Source organism: Mizuhopecten yessoensis, unplaced genomic scaffold (genome assembly GCF_002113885.1).
Source record: "Mizuhopecten yessoensis strain PY_sf001 unplaced genomic scaffold, ASM211388v2 scaffold413, whole genome shotgun sequence".
Classification (NCBI taxonomy): Eukaryota; Metazoa; Mollusca; class Bivalvia; order Pectinida; family Pectinidae; genus Mizuhopecten; species Mizuhopecten yessoensis.
The window spans coordinates 148,011-172,476 of NW_018403534.1; the positions used below are offsets into that span (position 1 = coordinate 148,011).

General features: G+C 34.2%; 2 protein-coding genes across 2 annotated transcripts; both read left to right on the forward strand.

Annotated features, from left to right (window-relative positions):
- The first annotated feature begins 3,005 nt into the window (after nucleotides 1-3,005).
- LOC110447994 (scavenger receptor class F member 2-like) lies at nucleotides 3,006-22,529 on the forward strand. The gene is made up of 10 exons (XM_021494010.1): nucleotides 3,006-3,099; nucleotides 5,528-5,743; nucleotides 9,724-9,975; nucleotides 12,190-12,288; nucleotides 12,819-12,917; nucleotides 18,858-18,953; nucleotides 19,633-19,725; nucleotides 21,206-21,301; nucleotides 22,178-22,273; nucleotides 22,480-22,529. Exons 1-10 carry the CDS (start codon nucleotides 3,030-3,032, stop codon nucleotides 22,527-22,529), a joined length of 1,167 nt encoding a protein of 388 aa, XP_021349685.1. The 5' UTR covers nucleotides 3,006-3,029.
- Nucleotides 22,530-22,917: 388 nt separating this feature from the next.
- LOC110448044 lies at nucleotides 22,918-24,460 on the forward strand. Its single transcript, XM_021494079.1, has 3 exons — nucleotides 22,918-23,083; nucleotides 23,816-24,025; nucleotides 24,248-24,460. Exons 1-3 carry the CDS (start codon nucleotides 22,933-22,935, stop codon nucleotides 24,376-24,378), a joined length of 492 nt encoding a protein of 163 aa, XP_021349754.1. The 5' UTR covers nucleotides 22,918-22,932; the 3' UTR covers nucleotides 24,379-24,460.
- The last annotated feature ends 6 nt before the right edge of the window (nucleotides 24,461-24,466 follow it).

The following is a 24,466-nucleotide window of genomic DNA, read 5'->3' on the forward strand; positions in this document are numbered from 1 at the left end:
ATGTTCAAGATATGCAGAAAAATAACTACATCTATATCCTCGGCATTAATCACTATTGTCTTCATTTCTCCTGCTTTTCGGATTTGCCGATAGTTGAAGAACAGGATTGTTTTCTGCATTAGAATTCTTCAATACTTTCACCAGAGGAGGTGTTTGATCAACTTTGCCCGATGGAGTACACAATAGAGTCATTTTCTGTGTGTTTCTTTGCAAGCTTGGTGAACTGCATATGTTGTACATCAGCTTAAGGGCACACTTGCTATTAGCTGCAGAGTTCTTGGTTCTGTTGAGGTAGCTAAAACCTTAATCCCATTACATTTCCACAGCGGATGTAATACAATATCTGGCTTCTATGGACATGGGGAACAGAAACTCGGGTGGCACGCAATCTTTTGAAAGATGTTGCAAAGCATTTCCAGTGACACAAGAGGCTCTTCAGCAAATGTCCACATTCACTGTTCGACACATCTATAATGATAAAATTAGTAAGCTAAACATGACTCATAAGTAATACTTGCACGATGATGAGGATGATGAAAGTAATGATGACGAAGTTATATGTAGTGACTCTGGATAAAGAGGAAGATGGCGACTGAAAGTCTACATGCTTTATTGACATGACACCATGTGCAGTTTGGAAAAAGAATAGGTCTGCTGAATCCCACTGTATGACCATAAGAAGCGACTAATGTGGGAGTCCCTGCAGAATTGAGGCGTTTCGTCCGTGACTGCTACAAAGGGGAAATGGAAGAAATACAAATTGATCTGTGTTCCCCATTACAACACTTTAGATCTTTTTCGTTTCCTTCCTTTTCTATCTTTTTTCTTTTTTAACTACTTGCTATTTGTGGCGGCGACTACCTAGACACCCGTTCTCATAATAACCATTGTGGATTTGCATTTGTGCCCTCTATTTGGGAACATAAAAGCGACCAAAATAAATCTGCTGCATCCATTGCAATATTTGGGATTTACATTATATTTTTTCTTTTTATAACTACCTTTTATTTCCTTGCGCCCTGTTTGGCAACACACCTCATTTTTGGCTTTAACGTTGAACGTTACAACGTTCGCCCATGTGAGAAAGGCAATGGTTTCTGTCCCCAGGCCGGGAAATACTAAATTCCTTAAAAATGGTAGTTGTTTTTCCCTGGTTTACGTTCAGCATTTAGAAAAATGGCAACAACCGGTTCACCCTTGTCAGCATATTGTGACAAGACGGAAAGCTGTGCTGGGTGCCTTTGGCATGGTATTTCAGTGAGATAGCACTATAAAATCGGCATCAGATGCGCGCTATCACAAGAAGGCAAGTACACCAAAATACCCTGTCTCCGGCACACATACACAGATGCACGCTTACACAATGCACATAGTGGCACGTCCTTAAATGGCCTAAGCTGTTAATAGGACGTTGAACTAATTAAAAACAAACAATCAACCATATGATTCTGGCTTATGCAAGGACGATAAACCCAAAATAAACAAAATCATTGACCAGACATTTCATACAATGGTTGTTTCAACTAATTTACACTGGTTAAAGATTGAAACTTTGCAGCCAAACCATTAAGGGTATCTTCCTGGTCTTTTCCTTTGCAGTCAGCTTGCGGTTATCCTGGTTTTTGGCAGGAAAAAAAATAACAGACCATTTTTCGTTTTAACGTTTACCCTAATCAAGTTATTATACTAATAAATAGAATCCCGAAACCCTCAAACATATATTTAGACCCAAATATCATATAAAACGGATATCTAAAAGCAAAGATATGTATTTTTTTGATATACCAGACGACGGGTTGCGGCCATTTTGAATGTTCGCGTCTCGCCGAGTTCGCCCACATTTTCACGAGGTTCACCCCAGCTCATTTTAATCAGCACCCTCAAATTGACTAAAATCAACTATCAAACCTTGGTCCGGGAAAAGTGGTCACGGATCCCCATTGTGGAAACTCTACTATAATGTTAAATATTCTAGATTGATGATGCATATATTTAGCTAGGTATTGACAGAGCTGATGTGTCAAATGTATTTGAAAAAAGAAAATAACTTCACCATTATGCACAGACACCATGCTGGCACAATCACATTCTCAGGCCCTGCATTCAGTATTCCTTTATATATATGTCATTGACAATGTCTCTCAGCAAAATATCCCAATAATAAACTTGATCAATTACTACATATTCCAATTTACTACATATGTATTGTACTGTTCTGTGCATCTTGGTGGAGACTTTTCTAGAGCTACATATATACCAGTGGGACTCAGGATTCTGTGATTACTAGCCGTGCCTAAGTGACCAATACATGTATGATAATATATTCAAAGTCGCTATATGTGCTTAAAATGCAAGTACCCGGAATTTAGATAAAGTTTCATTATGTATAACAAGTCATTTGAGTAATTGTACCATTCTATTTTTTTCGGAATTTGTGTGGGCTGTGCAGGAAGAAAAACACATTAATGTAAACACTGTAAATGCGTACAACTGAATATATTGAATTTTATTACACAGAGGCTATCTTCAGCAAATAGACTGTATGTGCACGGAAGATAATAGTTCGATTCAGTTATAAGAAGCATACAAACCTGTGAACGTGTAGCCGATTAAAAGTATTTAAAAAAGCTTAGAAATATCTGTCTTTATAGGCCTGAACTAACAAACTGTTATTACAGTTGGCGAGTAATGACAGTTTGTAGACAACCCCAGTAAAGTCAAGCAATATTTATATCGGATATATTTTAACCTTAATTGCCAAACACAATTTACTCATTGTGTATTCGTTCTTGACAAAGACAGCCAACAAACTTCACATGATTTTTTCCTTTTTTCAGTAATATTATCATGTTTGCTCCCTTCTATCATCGTATATGGGCATATCGAGTTGCATCACACTGGGAATGTAGTTTTTACTATCCGTTTGGTAAAGAAGTGCAGAGCTATTTTTTAATTTCCTGTTCAGTATATGTGTGGTAGAAATACACTACATCATGCATCCGGCTTATTAAAGGTCCACATTGTGTAGAATGGAGGTGTGTCCTGTGTGGTTGGCGATTCTCTTCTTCATAGCATCGGTTCAGATTGTCAACACATCAGGTATGATTGAATACATACATTCTGTTGATATTTTATGCTGATCGTGAATTATCTTGAACAATTGGTTTGTATTATTTTTAATACCAAAAGTCAGTTATGAACAAGATGAGCTTCAAATGAATAGTATTTGATATGTGCATGTTTCAAATCACGCCTTGACTGATTAAATATATTCATCGCTATAGCGACCCCTTCGAGTGTGCAAGTGTTCCCATTATATAAACATTCACTGTCGATTGAGTATGTGTGAACGCTGTCACTGAATAAACTCCTGACTATCACAGTGGTTCACTAAAAGGTACGCATTGTCAGATTGGCGCCATACCACTTAGCTTCCTCATCACTTCTTATATATCTTCGTATTTAGATAGCGGGGCAATCTTGTTTAATATGATGTAAAATATTCCAGTCGGCATTAACGTTATCGTGGTAGTGTTAAGAAATAACTGTATCTTAGTTTAAGCAGTAAAATATCAAAAGATGGGTGCAGATATAAACCTGAAATTGACAGAAAATAGAGTTACATGTACGTATACCATTTCAAAACAATACTTAATCAAGACTTATTTGGTGTTCAATAAATACCTGAATAAATCTGTATAAAATACATTCATTGAAAAATGAAACATTAACTCATCGTTTTCTTATATATTATAATCAATTTCAATATATTTTCAATTCTGAGAAATGATAATTTTCTAGAATATTTCCGAATGGTAATCGTTCTGAACACTGGCCCATTCGCATTATTGTTTATGTTTCATTTTATTATGAAAATAGCGGTGCTTTAAAAGATGATTTAGCATGTCCCTATGCGATTGACACCTGGCACAATGCAGTTCATGTGTATGCTGTCAAACCTCTGAAATGTTCCCTATTAAAACGTTATCAGGCTTAATTCTTGCACAACGCAGACTTTATGTTTAAAACTACATTGTAGACACGACGATTGCATGTGTACTATTAATGAAATGTAATGACATGATATACGTTATCCTTAATTTGTATATATTCTATGAACCGTGGTACTAAAGCTTGAAATCAACGTGAAAACTACACCTCGTCTAATGACCGTCCAAGGTACTATTATGACATGTAATTGTCAATATGTAATGCAATAAAGCCCGATAACAGAGTTCTTCATCAAAAACAATGTGTGTAGACAATAGTAGCAAGGGTTTATACCTGTTAAAATGTACGACTATTACACTGAAACAAATGTTCAAAGATGTGATCACATTTTATCAAAAATATTCAAATTACATTATTTATGTGGTGAACCTTTGGTTTGAACTCGCCAGGCCAACAATGACGTTTAAAGTAAGTATGTATACACGGAGGCATAGCAAATTGTAGTGTAAACCTGCTGCAAACATTCTGGTTAAGTAGAGCAGAACTCATTGTAACTTCCAGGTTAATACATGTACTTGGGTACGGGGGAAAGACGAGGTTATACCACAATGTTTATATATGATATATCTTATACTTAGACAGATTATGCGTCTCATATAAATTGCATAGGACTGTCTACATTTAAGATAAAATTGAATACATGCTGACATGTTTACGATGCATATCCGAATAGTACAACACATATACTCATATACATATTATGTTCATATTATCGGAAACATTGGCACTACATCATATCGTACAGGAAAGAAAATATATCGCATGCTTTATTTCCATGTTTTAAACTCTCCTGTTGAGTTTAATTGAGGCGGGTTGACTGTTAGCACATCGATATTTTCATGGCGAATTTAACGTGCAGACGATTTGGCAGCTGGTTGCATAGACCGTTGCTTAATGAAAGCACTTAGCATGTGTCCAATTACAGTTTTGTTCCGGTTGTAAAGTAGGTTGTTACCTAAAGAAAGGGGGCGTTGGATATGTAAAAATATAGGGCCGAAGTGTAACTTAACAAAAAGAGTTTAATTTTATATATGTTTTCAAGAATATGCAAATTCAAAAATTTACGTGTAAATGTCTAGATATTTCTCATACATTGCGTTTCCATGCTGTCGCTTATTAAGACTTACACCACAGAGTCATTAGATTCTTTCTGACAGGTGACAATAAAGGAGGAAACCTATTTACTGTATCCTTACTCAACTCTGCTGTGTTGTACTCTCACTAGCTACAAACACACCTATTCCGAGTCCATACGGATTATATACTTCATGTTGGCATTGAAGATTTCTCAAACCTCAGGTAGGATTGCACGCATTTCTTTTGTTGTGTAAGTGTATGTCGGACATCCAACACTGTGTCGGTAATTTAAAACCTGAAAAGCCAAAATCAGGATATTCCCTTCTACGTTGAAATTTTGTCATCAAGCATTTAGTCAATTTTAATATATCGCTTGTTTGCAATATCCATGTGTTTATTGTCCTTGACTGTACCATAACGTGTTTCTTTTTCATTTCAGTAAACACCAGTCTTGATTCGAAAGTCAAAACAAGTCAAAGTTCAGATACTGATGTTGCTTACACAAGTGACGAGGTAGTAGATAACTGTACTACCCAGAAGCTCGACAGTGCTTGTTGCTCACATACAAACAGTAATCCTACACCAAATGAAGCTTGGTGGCAAATTGACCTGGGTGATCAAGTCGTCATCGAATACATCCAGATATATTACAGAGGTGATGTAAACAAATAAATATTCTCTATAATCATCAGGTAACCATATCATACTTTGGAGTGGTTTTGTTTAATTTGTGAAAGTTAGTACATTTGTTACTAGCAGCATTGTTTTTAACTACACACATAAAACTGTTACTAACATTTATCATAAAGGACTTTTTTATTCCGTTTTATCTCCCGTCAAAACCGATTGCGATAGTTTTATATTTCTTCTCGTGCCTTTGACTAAAACAATGCAGAAAGAATGCTTGGTTGGTAATCTAAGTCAGCATTTGATATGAAAGGAAGGAAAAATAGTTATGTTCACAAAAAGCGGGACTGTTCAGTTAAAAATGGATATATCTGATACTATAGTATCCATTTCAATAAAAAAAAACACAAACATTTTTCATAAGTAGATACCACTCACTTTCTATTCTATTACCGATCAATATTCCTGGCACGTGGTTCTATAAATAGATTGTGAAGTAGCGTTTTATAGTTACATCGCTTCTGAAACAGTATTAACTGTAGCCTAAAAGGCACGTTGGTATTTTTGTGATACATGGTCAATATAAGCAGAAAATTACACATTGTTAAATTTTGTATAATAAATCAGGAATCTGCTGAATTTTTTTTCTTCAAAGTAGCATTATATTTGGGAAAAGAACCTTCTGCCAGTGATACCAAAATAATAAGCGTTGCGCGGCAAGTCATATTTTCGTAATTATTTCTTACCTTAAGTTGTCCGTGTGACTACAATGAACATGACGCCAGTAAAACTGACATAAACGTGTCATGTTAAAATTCCATACATAACAATACTTCTTTGAATACTGCATGCCAATTTCTTGAGCTGCTCTCCCACAAGTGTTCCGTTGTTGGTATTGTCCCGTATTAGGTACATTGGCGTTAGGCCTAGCGTCCTCATATTTAGGTTAACTCGTAACAATTGGTGCAAACATCTCAATCTAAGATAGCAACGGACTTAAGCTTCCAATGTTTCTTACATGCACGCGTTTGTTTTATATCGTAGTGGCACATATCTATTCCCCGAATTCTTGCATAACCAATAACAACAGTATCGATCATATTCAGGTGGAGAAGAAATATCTATATATACACATAGTTTGTCAAATTATGATAAGTACTGAATCTGAATGAAACCTTAAATAATGACAATCTCTATTGCTACCCAATTGAATGCTATGACATATCATCTAAAGTGGTCATTCGCGGCTAGAGTTCTCCTTTACTGGGTGTACAGAAGCACACCGGCAACAACATAATATTAATATGGCAATGCAAAACCACAATAATAATAATAAAATTATCTGGTTATTTGTTTTAACAGCTTGTGAAAAAGAAAACAAAGGCAAAGTGACTTAGATTAATAAATGAACTTATCACGATATACCATATTTCATAACATTATTTGGTGTTAATAATTACCTAGACATGTTATAAACGTTGAAATTGAAAACAAGTGTTATGATGATTGTAACATGTCCTCTTCCTGTTGTATAACAACGCTAAATATTATGATAATACATTTAATCATAAGTTCATTTATAAATGAAGATCAAAAAGCCATTGGTTTTGCATTTATACCGGTAAAATATGTTATCGCAGAACTTTACTGTGGTTTATCAAAGCTACAACTAGTGTTCTTGATGACACCATCTTCTATTGGGCTAGTTGGACCTTAATGTTCAACAATGTTTACCATAATCGAGCCTGCTCTACACTCAAATCCAATAACAATTTATCAAATAGTATGGGTGCAATCAGATTTGTATGTTTTTACGTTCGTCTTATTACAGTTTAGTGTGAAAAACACTACCCAATTATGTCAAAAATGCAGATAAAATATGCGCAGATTTCTCTTAAATTACAACCTTAGTTGTCGGAAGTTGTACAAACATAACATCTTTAATTAATGTCGATAATAGTTCAGCAAGTTATGGTGCAGAAACGAACATCGGACAGGTTGACGGACGTACAGAAAGATAAACCGATTACTCGCTATTTACATATGCTCAGCTCTGAGATATAAGTAAAAAATTCGGACTGAAGAGTTCGACGTCATTCGAACTGTGATTTACCAATAATAATGTTGGAGATAGCTAGCCAATGTCCAATGTTCCTTATATCTAAATTCTGCTTTAGGTCCGTTGTTTCCATTATTTTCAAAACAAATGCAGTGTTATATTTTCTTCCCAATTATTATTATTTCATGTATATGTATGATTAGTACCATCCTATGTAATATCTTGATATACACCCATTTGACTTAGATTCATATTTTACCAGTAGCCTCTCTGGTTTACAAAACAAATCGATAACAAATAACTTGTATGGCCATAGGTGTCATTTATGTAAAACAAAAAATCCTCAAATGACATATTCTGAAGAACCAACAGATACATTTTTAGTTGAAATATTTCACAGTTAGTCTAGGTCATAACAGTCAATAATGTAATTAAAAACCAACGACTCCTTCCGTAGAACTTTAAGGACCTAGAGTAAACATATTAGACAGAGGTACGCTTTGGTAAAGTGGTTGCGAACGGAAATGACATTGACATATATCCAATGTCACAAGTGTTGGTAACATCAAGCAATTGTTTTGCGAAGATATCCCCTTTGTTTTCTGTAACGAATTATCTTTGCAAATGTGGAAAGTGCCACAATGTATTATGTCAAATTTCCACACAAAGATATGGAGGTTGTTGGAAGAATATATTTTATGTGTAGTGTACGCTTGACAAACGTTTAAGTTTACATTTGTGCAATTGTGAATTCGAAGAAATAGAATAGCAGGTGAGCGATACATGCCCATCTGATCACTTGTCAAACACTCGGGATATCCTGTATTTATAGTAACACATTGATCAAATGTAGTAAGAATATACAGACATTAGCATTTCCATACGCAAGGGTTTGATTGAAAAAAAAGAAATTTTTAAAATTCACCTTAAATGTTTATCTCCCATAACATCAGACTGTAGACAAATTTGAGATAAGTCAGTCCAAACTACCCGGGGTTACTTTTTCATATGAAACTGTTTCAGATGTTTCTATCATAAATTAATTGAATGCATTAAGATGGTATTATACCTGCAGATTTGAATTCACATACTAGACATCATTAGCTCAATGCATACATTTCAGGGGAAAACCTTCATATCTCTGATATTATATCTTCATACACTAATTCGACAGAAACATGTAAATGTAGTGATAAATGTTTAGACATGGGATAATATGGCAGATTATTCAGAAAAAACACAGCACGTATCTGTTGTTAGAATCTTGTGCTTCACAAAGGTTGTAACGACTACATAAATAAGTCTTCCGGAGAAAAATCGACAGAAAACACAGTCAATGATGAGAATAGACTCAGCATTCGTGCTGCATGCAGTATACATTATCATTTATTTAACCGTTATTTTTTGTCTGTATTATTTTACAGCTAAAATCAGCGAAAAATTAGATTACACTGAAAACCAGTTATCAAGTATAAGAAAGAAATAATTAAGAAATGGCTACTGTAGTCTGACAGTATACATACTATATATTAATTTATTACATACTTACCGATAAATACTGTCTTTTTGTTTATGCGATACGACACAATTGCCCTAACACGTATCAGCCCTCGCCGAATCACACCCCAAAACCCGTATCAGCCCCCGCCGTTTCACACCCCTTTTGAAAAAAAATCTTTTTTCAATATTTTAAAAGAAAAATATATCATAAGATAGAAGTTTTTATTAGAAAGTATGTAATAAACAGAATAAAACACGTTTTTTTCCATATCACACCCAGTATCAACCCTCGGGCCTTCAGCCCTTGGGCTGATATTGCAGTCTCGGGTTGATACTGGGTGTGATATGAAAAAAAGGCATGTATTATTCTCTATGGAATAAAAGCAGCTACGAAACAAATTTGAATTCCAAATATCAATATACTTAAACTTGTACTTATTAACATGCAGATGAGGGACCATTTCAGACAGCTCGATTCGCTGGTTATCAGATATACCTGTCAAATACAACAGGTTGGAGAAACAGTGACAGCTGTTATAACGACGCAACTTCTACACAATGTATGGTTGACCTAACTCCACGAATCACAACATGTACAGGCAACAACCGATACCTGACAATTTACGTCGACCGTCAAACGAAAAGTAACAATTGGTACTCTACACAAGCTATACTGGAGCTATGTGAAGTACAGGTTTATGGTGAGTGTTTTCGTGATAGTAGTGATCCACTGATTCGTCGTATGATATATTTAGTCTCCATTTTGTTGTATTGTGTGTGTTTGTCATTCGTGCCCTTTTAAGCTCCTGCTATTTAGCTATGTTAGTTGAGATTTTATTTGCTTAACATAAATAACATGCTTCGTTCCTGGTAATTTGTTATGAGTGTTAAGCAAATTTACTCCAATTCAAATATCGAAATATCAGAAATCTAAAATATATTTGCCGTGTCATTTTTATATATATATTAGCACTAAGCTATCAGACTGAGGTTCATAACACGATGTAACGTGCGCGTCAAGGTTGTGGAAATCTGCTCGTTTAAATACTAACTTTATGACAAAGATTGTGAGAAAAACAGAAAACCAAAACCTTTCGCTGGTATGGCTCACTTAGTAATGCAAAAGGGAGACAAATCTTACGACAAAAAAAGAATTTCGAAAATATTGGAGTAGTATTAAATGAGCTGCTGGGTACCTTCGGCATGGCATTTCAGTGAGATAGCACTATACAGTCGGCATCAGATCCGCGCTATCACAAGGAGGCAAGCAAACCAACAAACCCTGTCTCCTGCATACACACACTAAAGCGCGCATACACTAAAACACATGGAGGCACATCATTAAATGACCTCAGCTGTTAATAGGACGTTAAACAAAAGTAAACCAAACCAAACCAAATGAGCTGTTTTTCTCATGTGTACCTATTGACAATCACACAACATGTGCATTTAAAAAATCTACCTAATTTGACTAATATTCATATTTTATTTATATTTCAATATAACTGTTTGTTCATTTTAATACTTATATAACAATAGTATTTATTAAGTATCCTTACTCCTTTACCGAACAAATTTCAAGAATCTTATTAGCGATTCCAACACGATAGAAAGGTTGGTCGGTTGGCGTAGTGGATAAAATAACTCGTCTTTCAGCAAGGCGGCCGGGGTTCTATTCCCTGACTGGTTTGATTTTATCTTGTTTCACATCCTATTAACAGCTATGGTCATTTAAAGACGTGCCTCCATTGTGCTGTGTATGCATGCATGGGTGTAGGTGTACTGGGGGCAGGGTATGTTGGTTTAATTGCCTCCGTTTGATAGCGTGGATCTGATGCCGACATTATAGTGCCATCTCACTGAAATACCATGCCGAAGGCACCAAGCACAGCATTCCGCCCGGTCACATTATACTGACAACGAGTAAACCAGTTGTTGCCATCACCCTAAATGCTGAACGTTAAGCAGGGAGGCACACCTACCACTTTTGAGGAATGTCGTATGTCCCAGCCTGGGGATAGAATCCATTGCCTTCCTCACCTGGGAAAACATTCAACTTTAAAGCCAAAAGCGAGGCATTGCCAAGATATAAAAGGTAGTTAGAGGTAGAGAGAAATATAAAGATCCCAAATATTGCAAGCAGTGCAGCAGATTCATTTTGGTTGAATTTGTGTCCCAAAATAGAGGGCAAAAACGAAAATCCCCAATTCTGGAGGGGGTTCCAACATTAGTCGCATCTTACGATACATGCAGAGGATAACAAACAGGTGTATTCTTTTTCTCGATTCCCGACCTGCAGGAGTGTCATCGATCGGACGTGAAAAGGTGTTGAGTCACTAGCCCGACCACGTGTTTTTATTTCTCCGGGTACTCCCAGAGTAAGATCTTTTGTGGGTTCTTTTGTATTTCCAACAATAGTGAAAAAAGTTAGTTGGATAAAAAGGCTTCATACCTATTGTAAAATCAACAAAGTTCTTATTTTGATTTAATAAAAAAATGATATTTCTAATTACAAAATATGTGTGCTGTCTTAAAAATCTTAATGACTTCTGCTCACATGTCAATGAGCATCTGCTGCAAATTAGTATTGTTTCTAAAGGTCGTTCAAGATATCCTTTTTTCAGTAGCCACTTTACAGTGCAGGAAAGCTATGGTTAAATAGAGACAAAATTATGTTAACTTGTTTTACAGGCATAGTAATTGTCATTAAAGTGTCGCATTTAATATTACAGTGTAATCGATTTTAATTAATTGTAAGCACATTATATCTGATCACATGATTTCAGTCATATTATTAACTATATTCTTATTTTAATGTACAATATTGCTTTATTTAGCACATAAAAGGATAAAAATCGTTAAGGAAGGGAACGAATGTTTTGTACACGTTGCATCATAAGGGATACACATTTTAGGTTGTCCAGTACGAAAATATGGCATCAGTAACTGTGATAGCAACTGTGATACAACCTGTGTTAATAGCCTGTGTCATCCTAACAGCGGTCAGTGTACATGTAAGTAAACACAATTTGAGTAGATTTATTAACGTTCATTACACGAGTGTTAATATTGATGTTTACAAAATGTTTAAACTGACAAAACGCCAGTAAAATATATAAAAATGTGTTACTGACAAACGAAGACGTTACATTTTGTACAAATATTGTCTCTTTATCAATACTATATATTAATGTTGCTATGCATCTGAAGAACTAATTCAGTGAAACGTTGGTGGGGAAAATGTGCCGTTTTCTTTTGTCATTTACACATTTGAAAATGAGATAAACCTTAATTTGACAAACAAATTAATTCACTAATGTTTACTGATAAGTGTTTACTATTGTTTATCTTTCTCTCAATATTTGATTTGTAATTTCAATGAAATGCCATTGTCTTTAATAAAGTTATACTAATTGTTATGTACATGTAACTTTTAAATTTCCTACAATATTATCACATTGATAATTGTAATATCATACTTTGTATCAGCAGTCATTAGTTAATACACTCGTTATAATAAACAGCGATGATTAATTATTTTTAGACTGTGCGCCAGGATTTTATAAGTCTGGGCTTGTCTGTACAGCATGTCCAACAAAATGTTTAAATGACTTGTGTAACGTGGAGTCTGGTGTTTGTTCAGGTAAGTAAAACGTCTTTATGCCGGTATCTAAAATGAAAAACATACAATACTTTCAGGGTGGGTTTATGATTAACATACAGTGATTTGTATAAGTAACAGAAATTACATTATAGCATTGTTTTAGTCTTGCTGGGCTCAACTGAATTGTGCATTGTTCGTCTTAGGTTGTCTCGCTTTCAGCCATTACAATCGACCACCATTACAGTACCAGAACACATGTCAGTTTTCAATTTATCGTGTGGTGTAGTTTATACATATATTAGGGAAATAAATTGTTAAATTAAAGTATTTTTTTTTGTTGAAACAAAATTCAGTTATTGTATGTACTGTGCCTATTCAGCTTTTGTCAATGGGTACTATGGCGACCGTTGTGATCTGCCATGTCGAACAAACTGTCAGGAGTAAATGTGTAATCACGTAAACGGTTTTGTGAAGGAACATATGTACGTAGGCAATGTTACGATCGATGATATCAATATTTTGATAGCACTGCAGGAAGTTTTCCGGTTAAGATAAATCCCCTTGACATAGATAGTATTTTCCATAAAATGGGTAGTTCGAAATTCTGCTTTTTTATGGCTAAAGTTGTAGTTGTTTGAATCCTCATATATTGATATCACGGAAGACGATTGTGCTGATTTAAACAAAAAAATAATCTGAATGAATCTGAATCTGAACCTCGTCTACTCTATCAGCACAGACAAAACCTTGGCATAATTGCATTTGTATTCAGTGCATACCCCACCACTCCCAAAAAGGGAAATATATCCTTCTGCAATGTCTTATTTATGCTGCTCTTCAAACGTGAATGCTTGTGACTGAAAGTAACATCGTTTTATATGTCTAACCTTTATCAGTTGAAGTGTTTGTATTTCATTCTAGAACGAAAATAAGCATTTGTACTGGGATTTACCTAAAAGCAATTAATTGATGCTTGTTTGGCTCAAACGAGTTCAAAATTATTCTCTCAAAATCGTAGTTGTATTATTTATTTAAACGTTTTATTTCACAAGCATATGTACTTAGATTTACTTAAGAGCAATTATTTGATGTTTGTTGGGCTGAAGTGAGTTCAAATATGTGCTATGGAAATCATATTTTGCAAATCCATTATTGCAACCATTCATACAAGGATGCAATCGTTTCCTACTTCTTGGGCTATTATGTGACTTGCGAATATATCAACATGTAATTGTTTTGCGTTTTATTTATATGATAATTGATCCATTTGTTATACATTACTTGAATGTTTTAAAATTTTGATTTGAAATGAAAATATTCTTACCCTGTTTCTGAAAATATTCTTACCCTGCACTCATTCTGATCGATAATACAAAGTAAACTGTTCAGAAAATATGTTCGTAGCGGAATATGAGTCGGTACATGTATACATCATAGATATAGTGTTAGAAGAAGTAATTTATATCCTAATAAGGTAGGTAGTTTAGCTCATATTTTTAATAAAGTATGCCAAATTACTATCATAATGTAACCATTTCATAAAGGTCCCGTCATATCAACTCAGATCACTACGCGTTGTTGATAAGAGCCAAATCTTAAATGGCGGTGAGTCGGGGAAAATGCAGAGTTGTTGTGTCACAACCTATCCTGATTATCAATATCAACAACAACTTTGTGAGATATCATTTATTTGTCCTTCAGACATTGATTAATATATATTTAAGTAAAGATAGTGGCAGACTTAACTGTTATTTTGTTGATTACAAGACAGATTTCGACTTAATCGACAGATCTTGTATGTGGTGCAAATTAATCAAGCAGAGTGTTAGAGGGAAAATGTTACGTATAATTCAATCGTTGTATAGTTCAGTTAAGTCGTGTGTAAAGCACAATGGTTTTTATTCATATTTGTTTTCAAATACAATCGGTCTTTTTCAGTGGGAAATTCTGTCACCCATGTTATACTCCATGTACGTCAATAACTGTGAAATTCATTTTATAAAAGAAGATTGTCCATCAATCGAAATTAATTTGATTAACATTTTATGTACGCTGTCGATACGGTGCTATTTGCAGAAACGCCAGAAAAGTTATAACAAACTCAATTCGAACACTGATAAGACGAAAATAGAAGTTTTCAGGAATGGTGGCAGGATAAGAAACAACGAAAAATGATTTTATGAAACTTCAGAGCTTCAAGTCGTCGACTAATTAATTCATCTAGGCATGCTCGTTAATTACAACTTTAAATTTAATGTTATTCAAAAGCAAGTTGCAGATCAAGGTAATAAGGCATATTATGCGCTTTGTAATAAGTTCAAAAATCATAATATTGATATCAAAACACAATGTTCTGTATTCGACACTTATTTTAATAGCGTCTTAAGTTACAGTGCAGAAGTATGGGGCTTTCATAAAGCTCTTGATGTTGAAAAGATACTCACACAATTTTGTAAAAGGCTACTTGAAGTCAAGAAGAGTACATTTACTTGTAATAATTTAGTTTATTGTGAATTAGGAAGATTACCAGTGTCTATGTAGAAAACTGAAAATTATTAAATATGAACTAAAATTAAAAACTGCGAATTATTAAATTTCAAAAACATGTTACGAGAGAAGAATTTTGTGAATTGATAATTGGATTTTAGACATCCGCACTGCACTTAACAAATTGGGATTAACTTACCTTTGGGGACAATGTTAGCAATGACAGAAATACTAATAAAGGCATTGAGCAAAGGCTTTTCGACATTTACCGGCAGGATATATTAGCAAACATCCAAACAACTCGGAAAGGTTTCCTTTATCGACTTCTGATCGATCATTTTTCTCTGCAATCATATTAATAAAACCAATTGATAACTCATATAAAAAGACTTTAGCTCGTTTAAGACTTACCTCGCATAATTTAAATATTGAACAGGGAAGATATGGAAACCTTCATAGATATCAAAGGTTTTGTAACTTATGTAACTCAAATGACATTGAAGATAAATTTCATTTTATATTAAAGTGTTACTTTTATAATTTATTCAGCTATTTAATACTCAAAACATTAAGGCATTTAATGAATTAGGATTTTTTTTAAATTGAAAACGTCGTAATAGCACTGTATACTCTTTTATCCAATTTCCCCTGTTAATGTACATTTCAGTATATCATATTTGATAAGATATTTGTATTATGTGTATTGCGTAAACAATATGATTGTACCCGTTCATTAACTTTCCTATGTGATATAAAATATATATTAAAATAATAATAAGTCACACAACGTCGAAAGATCGACGAGTATTTTCTTTTTTGTGATCTGGAAGTTAATATCACTGTCACTAACGTCAGGTGTTACCTCGTATTTCATTCACTATGGCAGTGTATTTTATCTAAATATTCCCGCGGTTCGCAGTATAGCGGGAATAATTTGTCTCGTGCGGCACTAGGGCTAGTCCCGCACGAGCGGCCGCGTGCTGTGACGTGTACCAGGTACGCTGGCGATAGTGTGTATGACCCAGGTGTCATTTCCAGTCGCCCCACTCAGATTATGGTAGGACATGACAGCGGTTCAACTGTCGCCTCGCAGAAATCGGGCTTGCAAGGAAGTAAGAGTTATTCCCGCTTCTGGATACAGGTTTCCGGGGGCTATCCCGGTTTTTCCTGGGCGTGCAGGTTGATTTCGATGACCGGGGGTTATATCGTTTTTTTTCGCACAGTCAGACTGGGAGATATACATTTTTGAACGTAGACATGAAGCATTGTTCAGCCCACATTACCATGTGTACATTTTAGTCGGCCATATCATGTTTTTGAAACATTTTTGAAATGTATATATTTAGTGGTATATAACGTTGTATATTCATTAAACGCCCACCGCCCTACGTCCATTCGGCGAGCTAGCGGCAAATAGTACATTTGTGTTGGCGTGAATTGTTTAAGTAGCCGAGTGCAGTGAGACTCCATAGCTTGCCGCGACATTAAAAATCATAATACTGTGTAGTATCACGGAATATACTCACTTAATTCGTCATTTATCTTAAACTATTTTGCAAAGATTTTCTTTTGAAATAAATATCATTAAAGTGTTTTGTACACCTCCCTGCTTCAACAGAAGTTAGACCAATTTGGTTTCTTCATTTTTCCTAGAATCATCGATAATTCCAAAAAAGACGAAACAACTGTATGGTATAGTTTGCATACTATATATCGTACCGAATGTCTTTTATTTTACGTTCCTTTTACAATATCATGATTTGTTTTAATTACATTTCTTATATTGTAACAAATATATGTTGTTTACATATCATTCTCTTGTTTTAGTTTGATAGAAAATCATTATTTCATTTTAGGTTTACAGAAACCCGTTTTACCAATTGAACACAAAATGTATTAATGACAAAGTAGAATGTTGTATGTCGAAATATCCAACTAGCGTTCTCGTTATGAAAAATGACTGTTAGACATAAATCACTATCAGACAAAGATTAATCAATATCCGCCTCAGTAGCCTATACTATACTATACTGTAAGACTGAATATTGGGCTCTCACGAATGCATGAAATAGGACTCATAACCATTAATGCTCAAATTGTTGACGATATGTGTCTTATGCATAATCGTAAATGTGTTTCTTTAATTCTAATCTTACGTATTAGGGCACCCGTATCGGAGATACGGGTGCCCTATAGTAATCACTCTGTCTGTCCGTCCGTCGTGAAAATTGGTCAAGATGTTCAGTTCATAAAAATACACATTGAGGTAAAAAGCCAAGGTCAAAGGTCAATGTAATTAGGTTCAGAGGCCAAGGTCAAATTTTGCATCTTTTCACTGATGAACATTTTGTTATGACATGATGAAGCAAAGATGATCAGAATTAAACAAGAAAGCAACTGACCAAAGGTCAAGGTCATTGGGTCAAAGGTTGAGGTCAAATTTTGTATCTTTTCCCTAATGAATATTTTGTTATGACACTATGCAGCTAAGTTAGTTGGAATTTAGCAAAGAGCCAACTGACTTAAGGTCAAGGTCACTGGGTCAAAGGTCAAGGTCAAATTTAGTATTTTTTCACTGGTGAACATTTCATCATGACACTTTGAAGTATTGCTTGTGGGAATTAAACAAGGTGTCATTTGACCAAAGGGCAAGGTCACTAGCTCAAAGGTCAAGGTCAATTTTGTATCTTTTCACTGATGAACATTTTGTTATGATATTATGAAGCAAAGTTGGTCGGAAATAAAAAATAAGTCAACTGATCAAAGATCAGGGTCACGAGGTTAAAGGTCAAGGTCATTTTGGTCCAAAGGTCAAAGACAAAGTGGATCTCTGACTATGACCCTGGCTCTTGATGGAGGAGGTATTTAAGGTGAAATAAAACAAATAAAAGCTAACAAATGAGTATTGCACCGGCATTTACATTTCTGTTAGCCCACCAAATATGGAGATGGAAGGAAACAAGACTCACATCATAGTACATGTAAAATGTATATTTTGCATCCTTGCGATTCTTTTTGAAGTCCAAATGTAAAACGTCATACTCAGCTATATGGGCATATTGCTTCTTGATGATTATGGGAGATATACTGCCACAAGACGGGGCCCTTACAGACCTGTCAGTGTTCTAGTTCTCATTTGTTTCTATAACGGCAATCATTATAATCAATTGTGCTAGCAAATTATTCAAAACAAAAAGGTAAATAGAGTTTGCTGAGATTATATTTCATAAACTTCACGTTTACAATATTCGCTTCTAGTATATATATACCGATCCAGTTGTGGCTTATTATGAGTATGGAATATAACCCAGCCCTTTGATGGTATTTTAATACATGTATACATTAACCAATATGTTTTGTACATATTCTCAATAAATAGTGTATATAATCTTCCATTTAAACTTGTTTTTTCATAATATTTTAGATATTTCTTTAAATTTATTTTGCAATTTTTGACGAAGCGCATGTCCTAATCTGTATGCCCTTTTCTAGCTTGCGCCAATGGGTACCATGGCAGCCAGTGTGACCAGTCATGTTCTAATAACTGTCAAGACAAAATTTGTGACCAATATAGCAGTGTGTGTACAGGTAAGATATCAATGTAATGATTTGTTTTATCAACTTAAAGATTTAACTATATATGGAGATAATAAGGAATAGGTAGAAGTGACTTGAGATATTAAAGTTATATTTCAATATCTTAGTTTTGAGTTTCAATTGTTCTATTGGTACTTATCTATTTTCTCACATGATGGCTTCGCTGGACACCTGTTATCCGAAAAGTTTATAATGTGTTCAGGGATAACAGAAGCTTACCCCTGGTACTAATTGTTCCCTCGTGAATACATAAAACTGTTCTTAAAACATTCTTATGTTACCTAATTTCCTCATGATGTGACACAGTCTGCAACCAGGTTTGAGATAATATACCATATAAGATAAGTATTGTAATCCTATATAAGGTTTATTTACTTTATAACAATTACGAATTCAGTTATTTCAACTATATCTCTTGTTTGCCCGGATGTTAGTGCTCGGGGGCTCTTAGTTTATAAGGTGAAATATTTCCCCTTGGGTGGAATTAAATCTGGCAGTACATGTAAATTGAATAAGTAGCCTTTACGTACGTATTGTCAAATACACGCACAAGTTAATATTATTTAAATTTTAATAATTCTACAGTGGTTTAAGAAAATATATAAAGTCCTTGTTTGTTTATCATTTTCATGATATACTCTATCAATACATCGTGTTCACTTTTAATTAGGCTGTGTAGACCGTTTCTTCGGTCCTCTTTGTGTCGCCTGCTCCCCGAACTGTGTCGATCCGGTCTGCGACAAATCGTCTGGAAACTGCATTCGTAAGTAATCAAATATTAAAAGGGGGATACACTTCTTTTTCATTAACTATCAAATATATATTTTCCAAATATTTGCTACCGTTAATTAATTTTAGACTGTTCCGATAATAATTCTGATTAGTATACACGATGATATATAACGAGAAAGTGATATAACACTTTACAGTAGGAGCTAGGAAACACCCATTTTCTACATGAGTGTTTCATATGGAATATGTCTATTTTGTATATAACTAGGAGGTAAAAATTGTAACCGTGCAGATATTTTTTCACAAGCGCAAGGTATGATTTGAACGACACTGAGATGTCCAGTTTTCTGGTTACATAGACGCTAACTATGAAAATGTATCTGGAAATAGCAGTCGTATGTACTAATATCTAAGCTGTTCTGTTTTTCCCATCAATTGTGATCCTATAAGTGACGGCAGAGTTTTGTCAAAAAAATGTATATTCTTCGTGCTTATGGTTGTATTTATTTTTCTATGTATTATAACCATTCTTTTTACTTAATAGTGAAAAAATGCCTAGTGTTCTAAATGTCATATAAAGTAGAACGAACTGACGCCGTTACTGCTTCAAAGATTACCTATATGTTGAACATATTTTATGCATATTTCCTTTGTTGCTATAATTATCTGTGAAAATTAGAAATGAAAACAAATTATAAGGGATAAATCCATTCATTGATGTGTTAAAATAGGCGGTAAAAACCGAGAAATATATACCACAAAAGTTTAGCTTTAAATACACTCTACCAGCAATGGACCAGTGATGATACATTTTGAAAAAAACCCCATAAAAGGTCAAAACATAGGTCTTAACAAAATATGTTCACGCATTTGAATCCTTGAGTTGAATCGTGACATATAGTTTCACACTAAATACCAATCAATTGTACCACACTTGCTCACATAAACTTGAAACAAAGGCACTACATTGAAATTTAGTTATGATTAAGATAATTTGTATTAACGTGTATACATCCTGTTTTGCGACATAGTCAACGCAGGAAATCTACTATTTAATCTGTAAAGTTTTGTATGGAAAAATTGCAAGATTTTATAAGCCTAACAGAACCAAAAAAAATACAATAAATATTTGACGCTTGCCAGATATTCGTTGTATATATACCGCTTTATGTATTGGATGCATTTCATTATATGTTCGCTATATTTGATATGATGAGCAATGCCTTAGATGAGAACACAACATAACTTGTGAAACAAGTTAAATTAACTATGCCTGTGCATCAAACAGTAATACACTTAAGTAATTCAGAGATATATAAACAAAGCAACATGTCGTTACTGCTTTTCAGAAATATTTTTTTGAGTTCATAACTAGTTGCTCGATAGGTATTTTCCTAGTGCTTCATTTCGCTTCAGTTATCAGTATTAACACAATTAAAATGATTAAGTTTTGGATCAGGAGTAACTAGTATACTTATTTTAAAGAACTTTTTGCCAATATAATACTTCAGAATGCCTAGCCGGATATCACGGTAGTACCTGTACTCAGACGTGTCCTACCAATTGTAAAGACAACATTTGTATCCAAGATAACAGGTTTTGTATAGGTAATAATTATATTGATAAAATGTTATAACTTCATGATTGGCATTTAGCTATATTTTTATATCAAATGTATACAAGCAGCCAATGAATCATTTGTCATGCATAGCTATATTTTTATATCAAATGTATACAAGCAGCCAATGAATCATTTGTCATGCATTTGAAAATGTGATTAGAAATAATCAATATGTTGAATATTCTTTTTCAAAATTTTTGAAGTGATTTTTTTTATATAAGATGATCACAGAAGAACTAGAGAAACAGATGAACAATTATTTTAATTATACAAATAAAGCATGTTTAGCAATTTTTTTAATTTAGTTTAAAATTTTGGTTGCAATAACATGCTAAGCTAAAATGATTGATTCGATTATTTGTTCAGTTTTTGTATGCTTATTTAAAAGCAAACAAGTATGTGTTGACAGAAGCTATCCTTTATTTAATAGTTTCCGAATTTGTTCTGGGGTTATATGGGAACACCTGCGACCAGACGTGTTCCATTTACTGCAAAGACAACTTGTGTATTCAGGGAAACGGGTTCTGTACACGTACGCTAGATTATGATTCATGCTATCTAAAATATCATTGTCGAATGTCCTCTGAACGAATGTGTAGTTAAAAATGATTGATTTTAGAAAGCAAGAACTGAAAATATTTGTGTATTTGACCGTAGGACGTGTGCACTATTATGATATTTGCAGTTGTCAAGATAAACAAACCTAGCTGACCAGACCAAATCCTAAAGATGTGATTTACAAAAGCATAAAAAATATATTTGACTAGACTAGAACTTTATAGCTAGAAGCCTTAACTATGTCCGTGGTCATTTATTCCCGAACTCATAGGTTAGACATCGATCATATTGGTGCCTTTTTCAGGATGTGAACAAGAATTTCACGGAAGCACGTGCCAACAAAGATGTCCCATCGCATGTAAAGACAACACGTGTAGTCAGTTCAGTGGACAATGTGAAGGTATTGTATATTACAGTATATTGTGTATTAACATGTTACAGCTTAAGATGGATTTAAAAAGAAACACAGTAGTTAACGTATCATTTCAGTTATTCATTAAAATTCATTTATGATTGCTTCGTGACTAAGAGGATTTCCCTAACAGATATAGTTATACATCTTCGTGTACTTATGACAGTAATTATCAAGTGTCTTTCAAATTGTAGGATACACATACTTTATTTTCACGATCGTTCACTTTCGTGGTAAAAAGTAGTACCGAGTAACAGTCCGACAATCTCTGCTTATGTAAAAGTTCAAGGCNTTGGGATATACAGCTTGATACATCTCCACCACGTATTATTAACTATAAATTCAAAACATGTTTTATGGAATGACTTTTCGACTCTGATAAGTGGGTAGGTTTAAATCTGACCATGTTTTTGTCAAAATAATACAACTTATCTTATGTCTTCTTTTGCTTTTTTACTTAAGTGTCAGTGTTATGGCGAAACTATTATCTACTTGCATGGTTTATGCAAATGTTTGCAGTAGTCTAAGGCAAATAAATGCTATTATCTGATATGCACAGGCAAATAAATATTTCCGAAACATGCGGTTTATTTGCACTATCATGTCAATTTAAATTCACGAATCATTAACTATTGATTACATCCATAATGATGTCTCTAGAGTGTGTCTCCGGCTTCCATGGTAGCGAATGTGTAGACAGGTGTGGCTACTGTCAAGATGGGAGATGTGACAAAGACACTGGGAACTGTATGACGTCATGTATAGATGGACTAACTGGCCATAGGTGTGACATTAAAGGTAAAATCATGTTTTCGTATGTTTATAATGACTCCTTAGAATTCTTGGAAGTCCTTTACGGGATTATTTTAAAGTCCGCCTGCATTTTTTGAATATCATGCGGAATGTGATTTCTGATCTTTATCTGTTAACACATTCCATAATTGACCTGAATACTGACATATACCATGGACCTTTGTTAGAAAGGAGGCATATACACATAAAGTTGACTAATAAAAGCTTGAAAAAGATAGTCGTGCGGCAAACAATTACATGCATGGATACATATATATTATATTTTATTATCGCTGCAGTATGTATTTATATCAAATTGTTTATAATTCAAATTGGCTCCCTTTTAAATAATATAAAACATACAGAGTATCATATGCTTGAAACATATGTATCTTGCAAGAGTAACAGTATATGTACCATTTTAGACACATGGGTGCATAATGTACAGCTTCATGAATGAGTGTGTGTTGCAAATGCTCGTAACATTATTTACTTACAAAACTGATGTTACCAGGGAACATTGGAGCTGCAAAAGCTCGATTAAATCAATTGAAATATTATCACAAATATTAAGATAGTAATGCTTGAATGGTGTTAATGATACAAAAAATGTAATCTGTGTTCAATAGATTTAATGAAGAACATAATGTATTGACCAATGTCAGTCAAAACTTGTTAAGAAACATTTCTGAATAACAAAATGAATATAGGATTATGCATATATCACATATCTTGTAGTTGTCAGTTTACCATGTAAAGAAGATGACTTCAATGCGGCAGCAGTTGGTATAGGTAGCGGCTTTGGAGTGGTTATTGTTGCTCTGGTCATCGTGATAATTGTACAGGCAAGAAGACATCGTTCAATGATCCATCAGAACACCACGAGGTCAACCACTATGACAGATATATCTTTACCGAGTATTGGACAAGAACGACGGACAGAAACAGGTTTTGCATGGATACCTCTATCAAATCTAAAAACAAAAANATAGCCTCAACTTATCAAATACCATTTTTCAATACATACAAAAGTATATCATAACATGAACTGACTATAGCTGAACATATGAAATAATTAAAGAGTTTTTATCTTTATATCTGACAGTCAATCATTAAACCAACATTCATATGTAATGCAGTTTAGTGTACTTGCTTTGTGTCATTTTTCAGACGGTACCTATGCCGTTATAGGCGCACAGGAAAGAGAAGAAAACATCACGAATATGTCTGCACGTGACAGCAGTTATGAACAACTTAGACATAGGGAGAGAGATGTTCCAAATTTATATGAGACAACATGACTGAATACACGTGGAAAATCTGAACAGACAGTGTATTCGTAAAGTAATCGGACACAAGTGATACTGTATTGTATAATCTGAACAGACA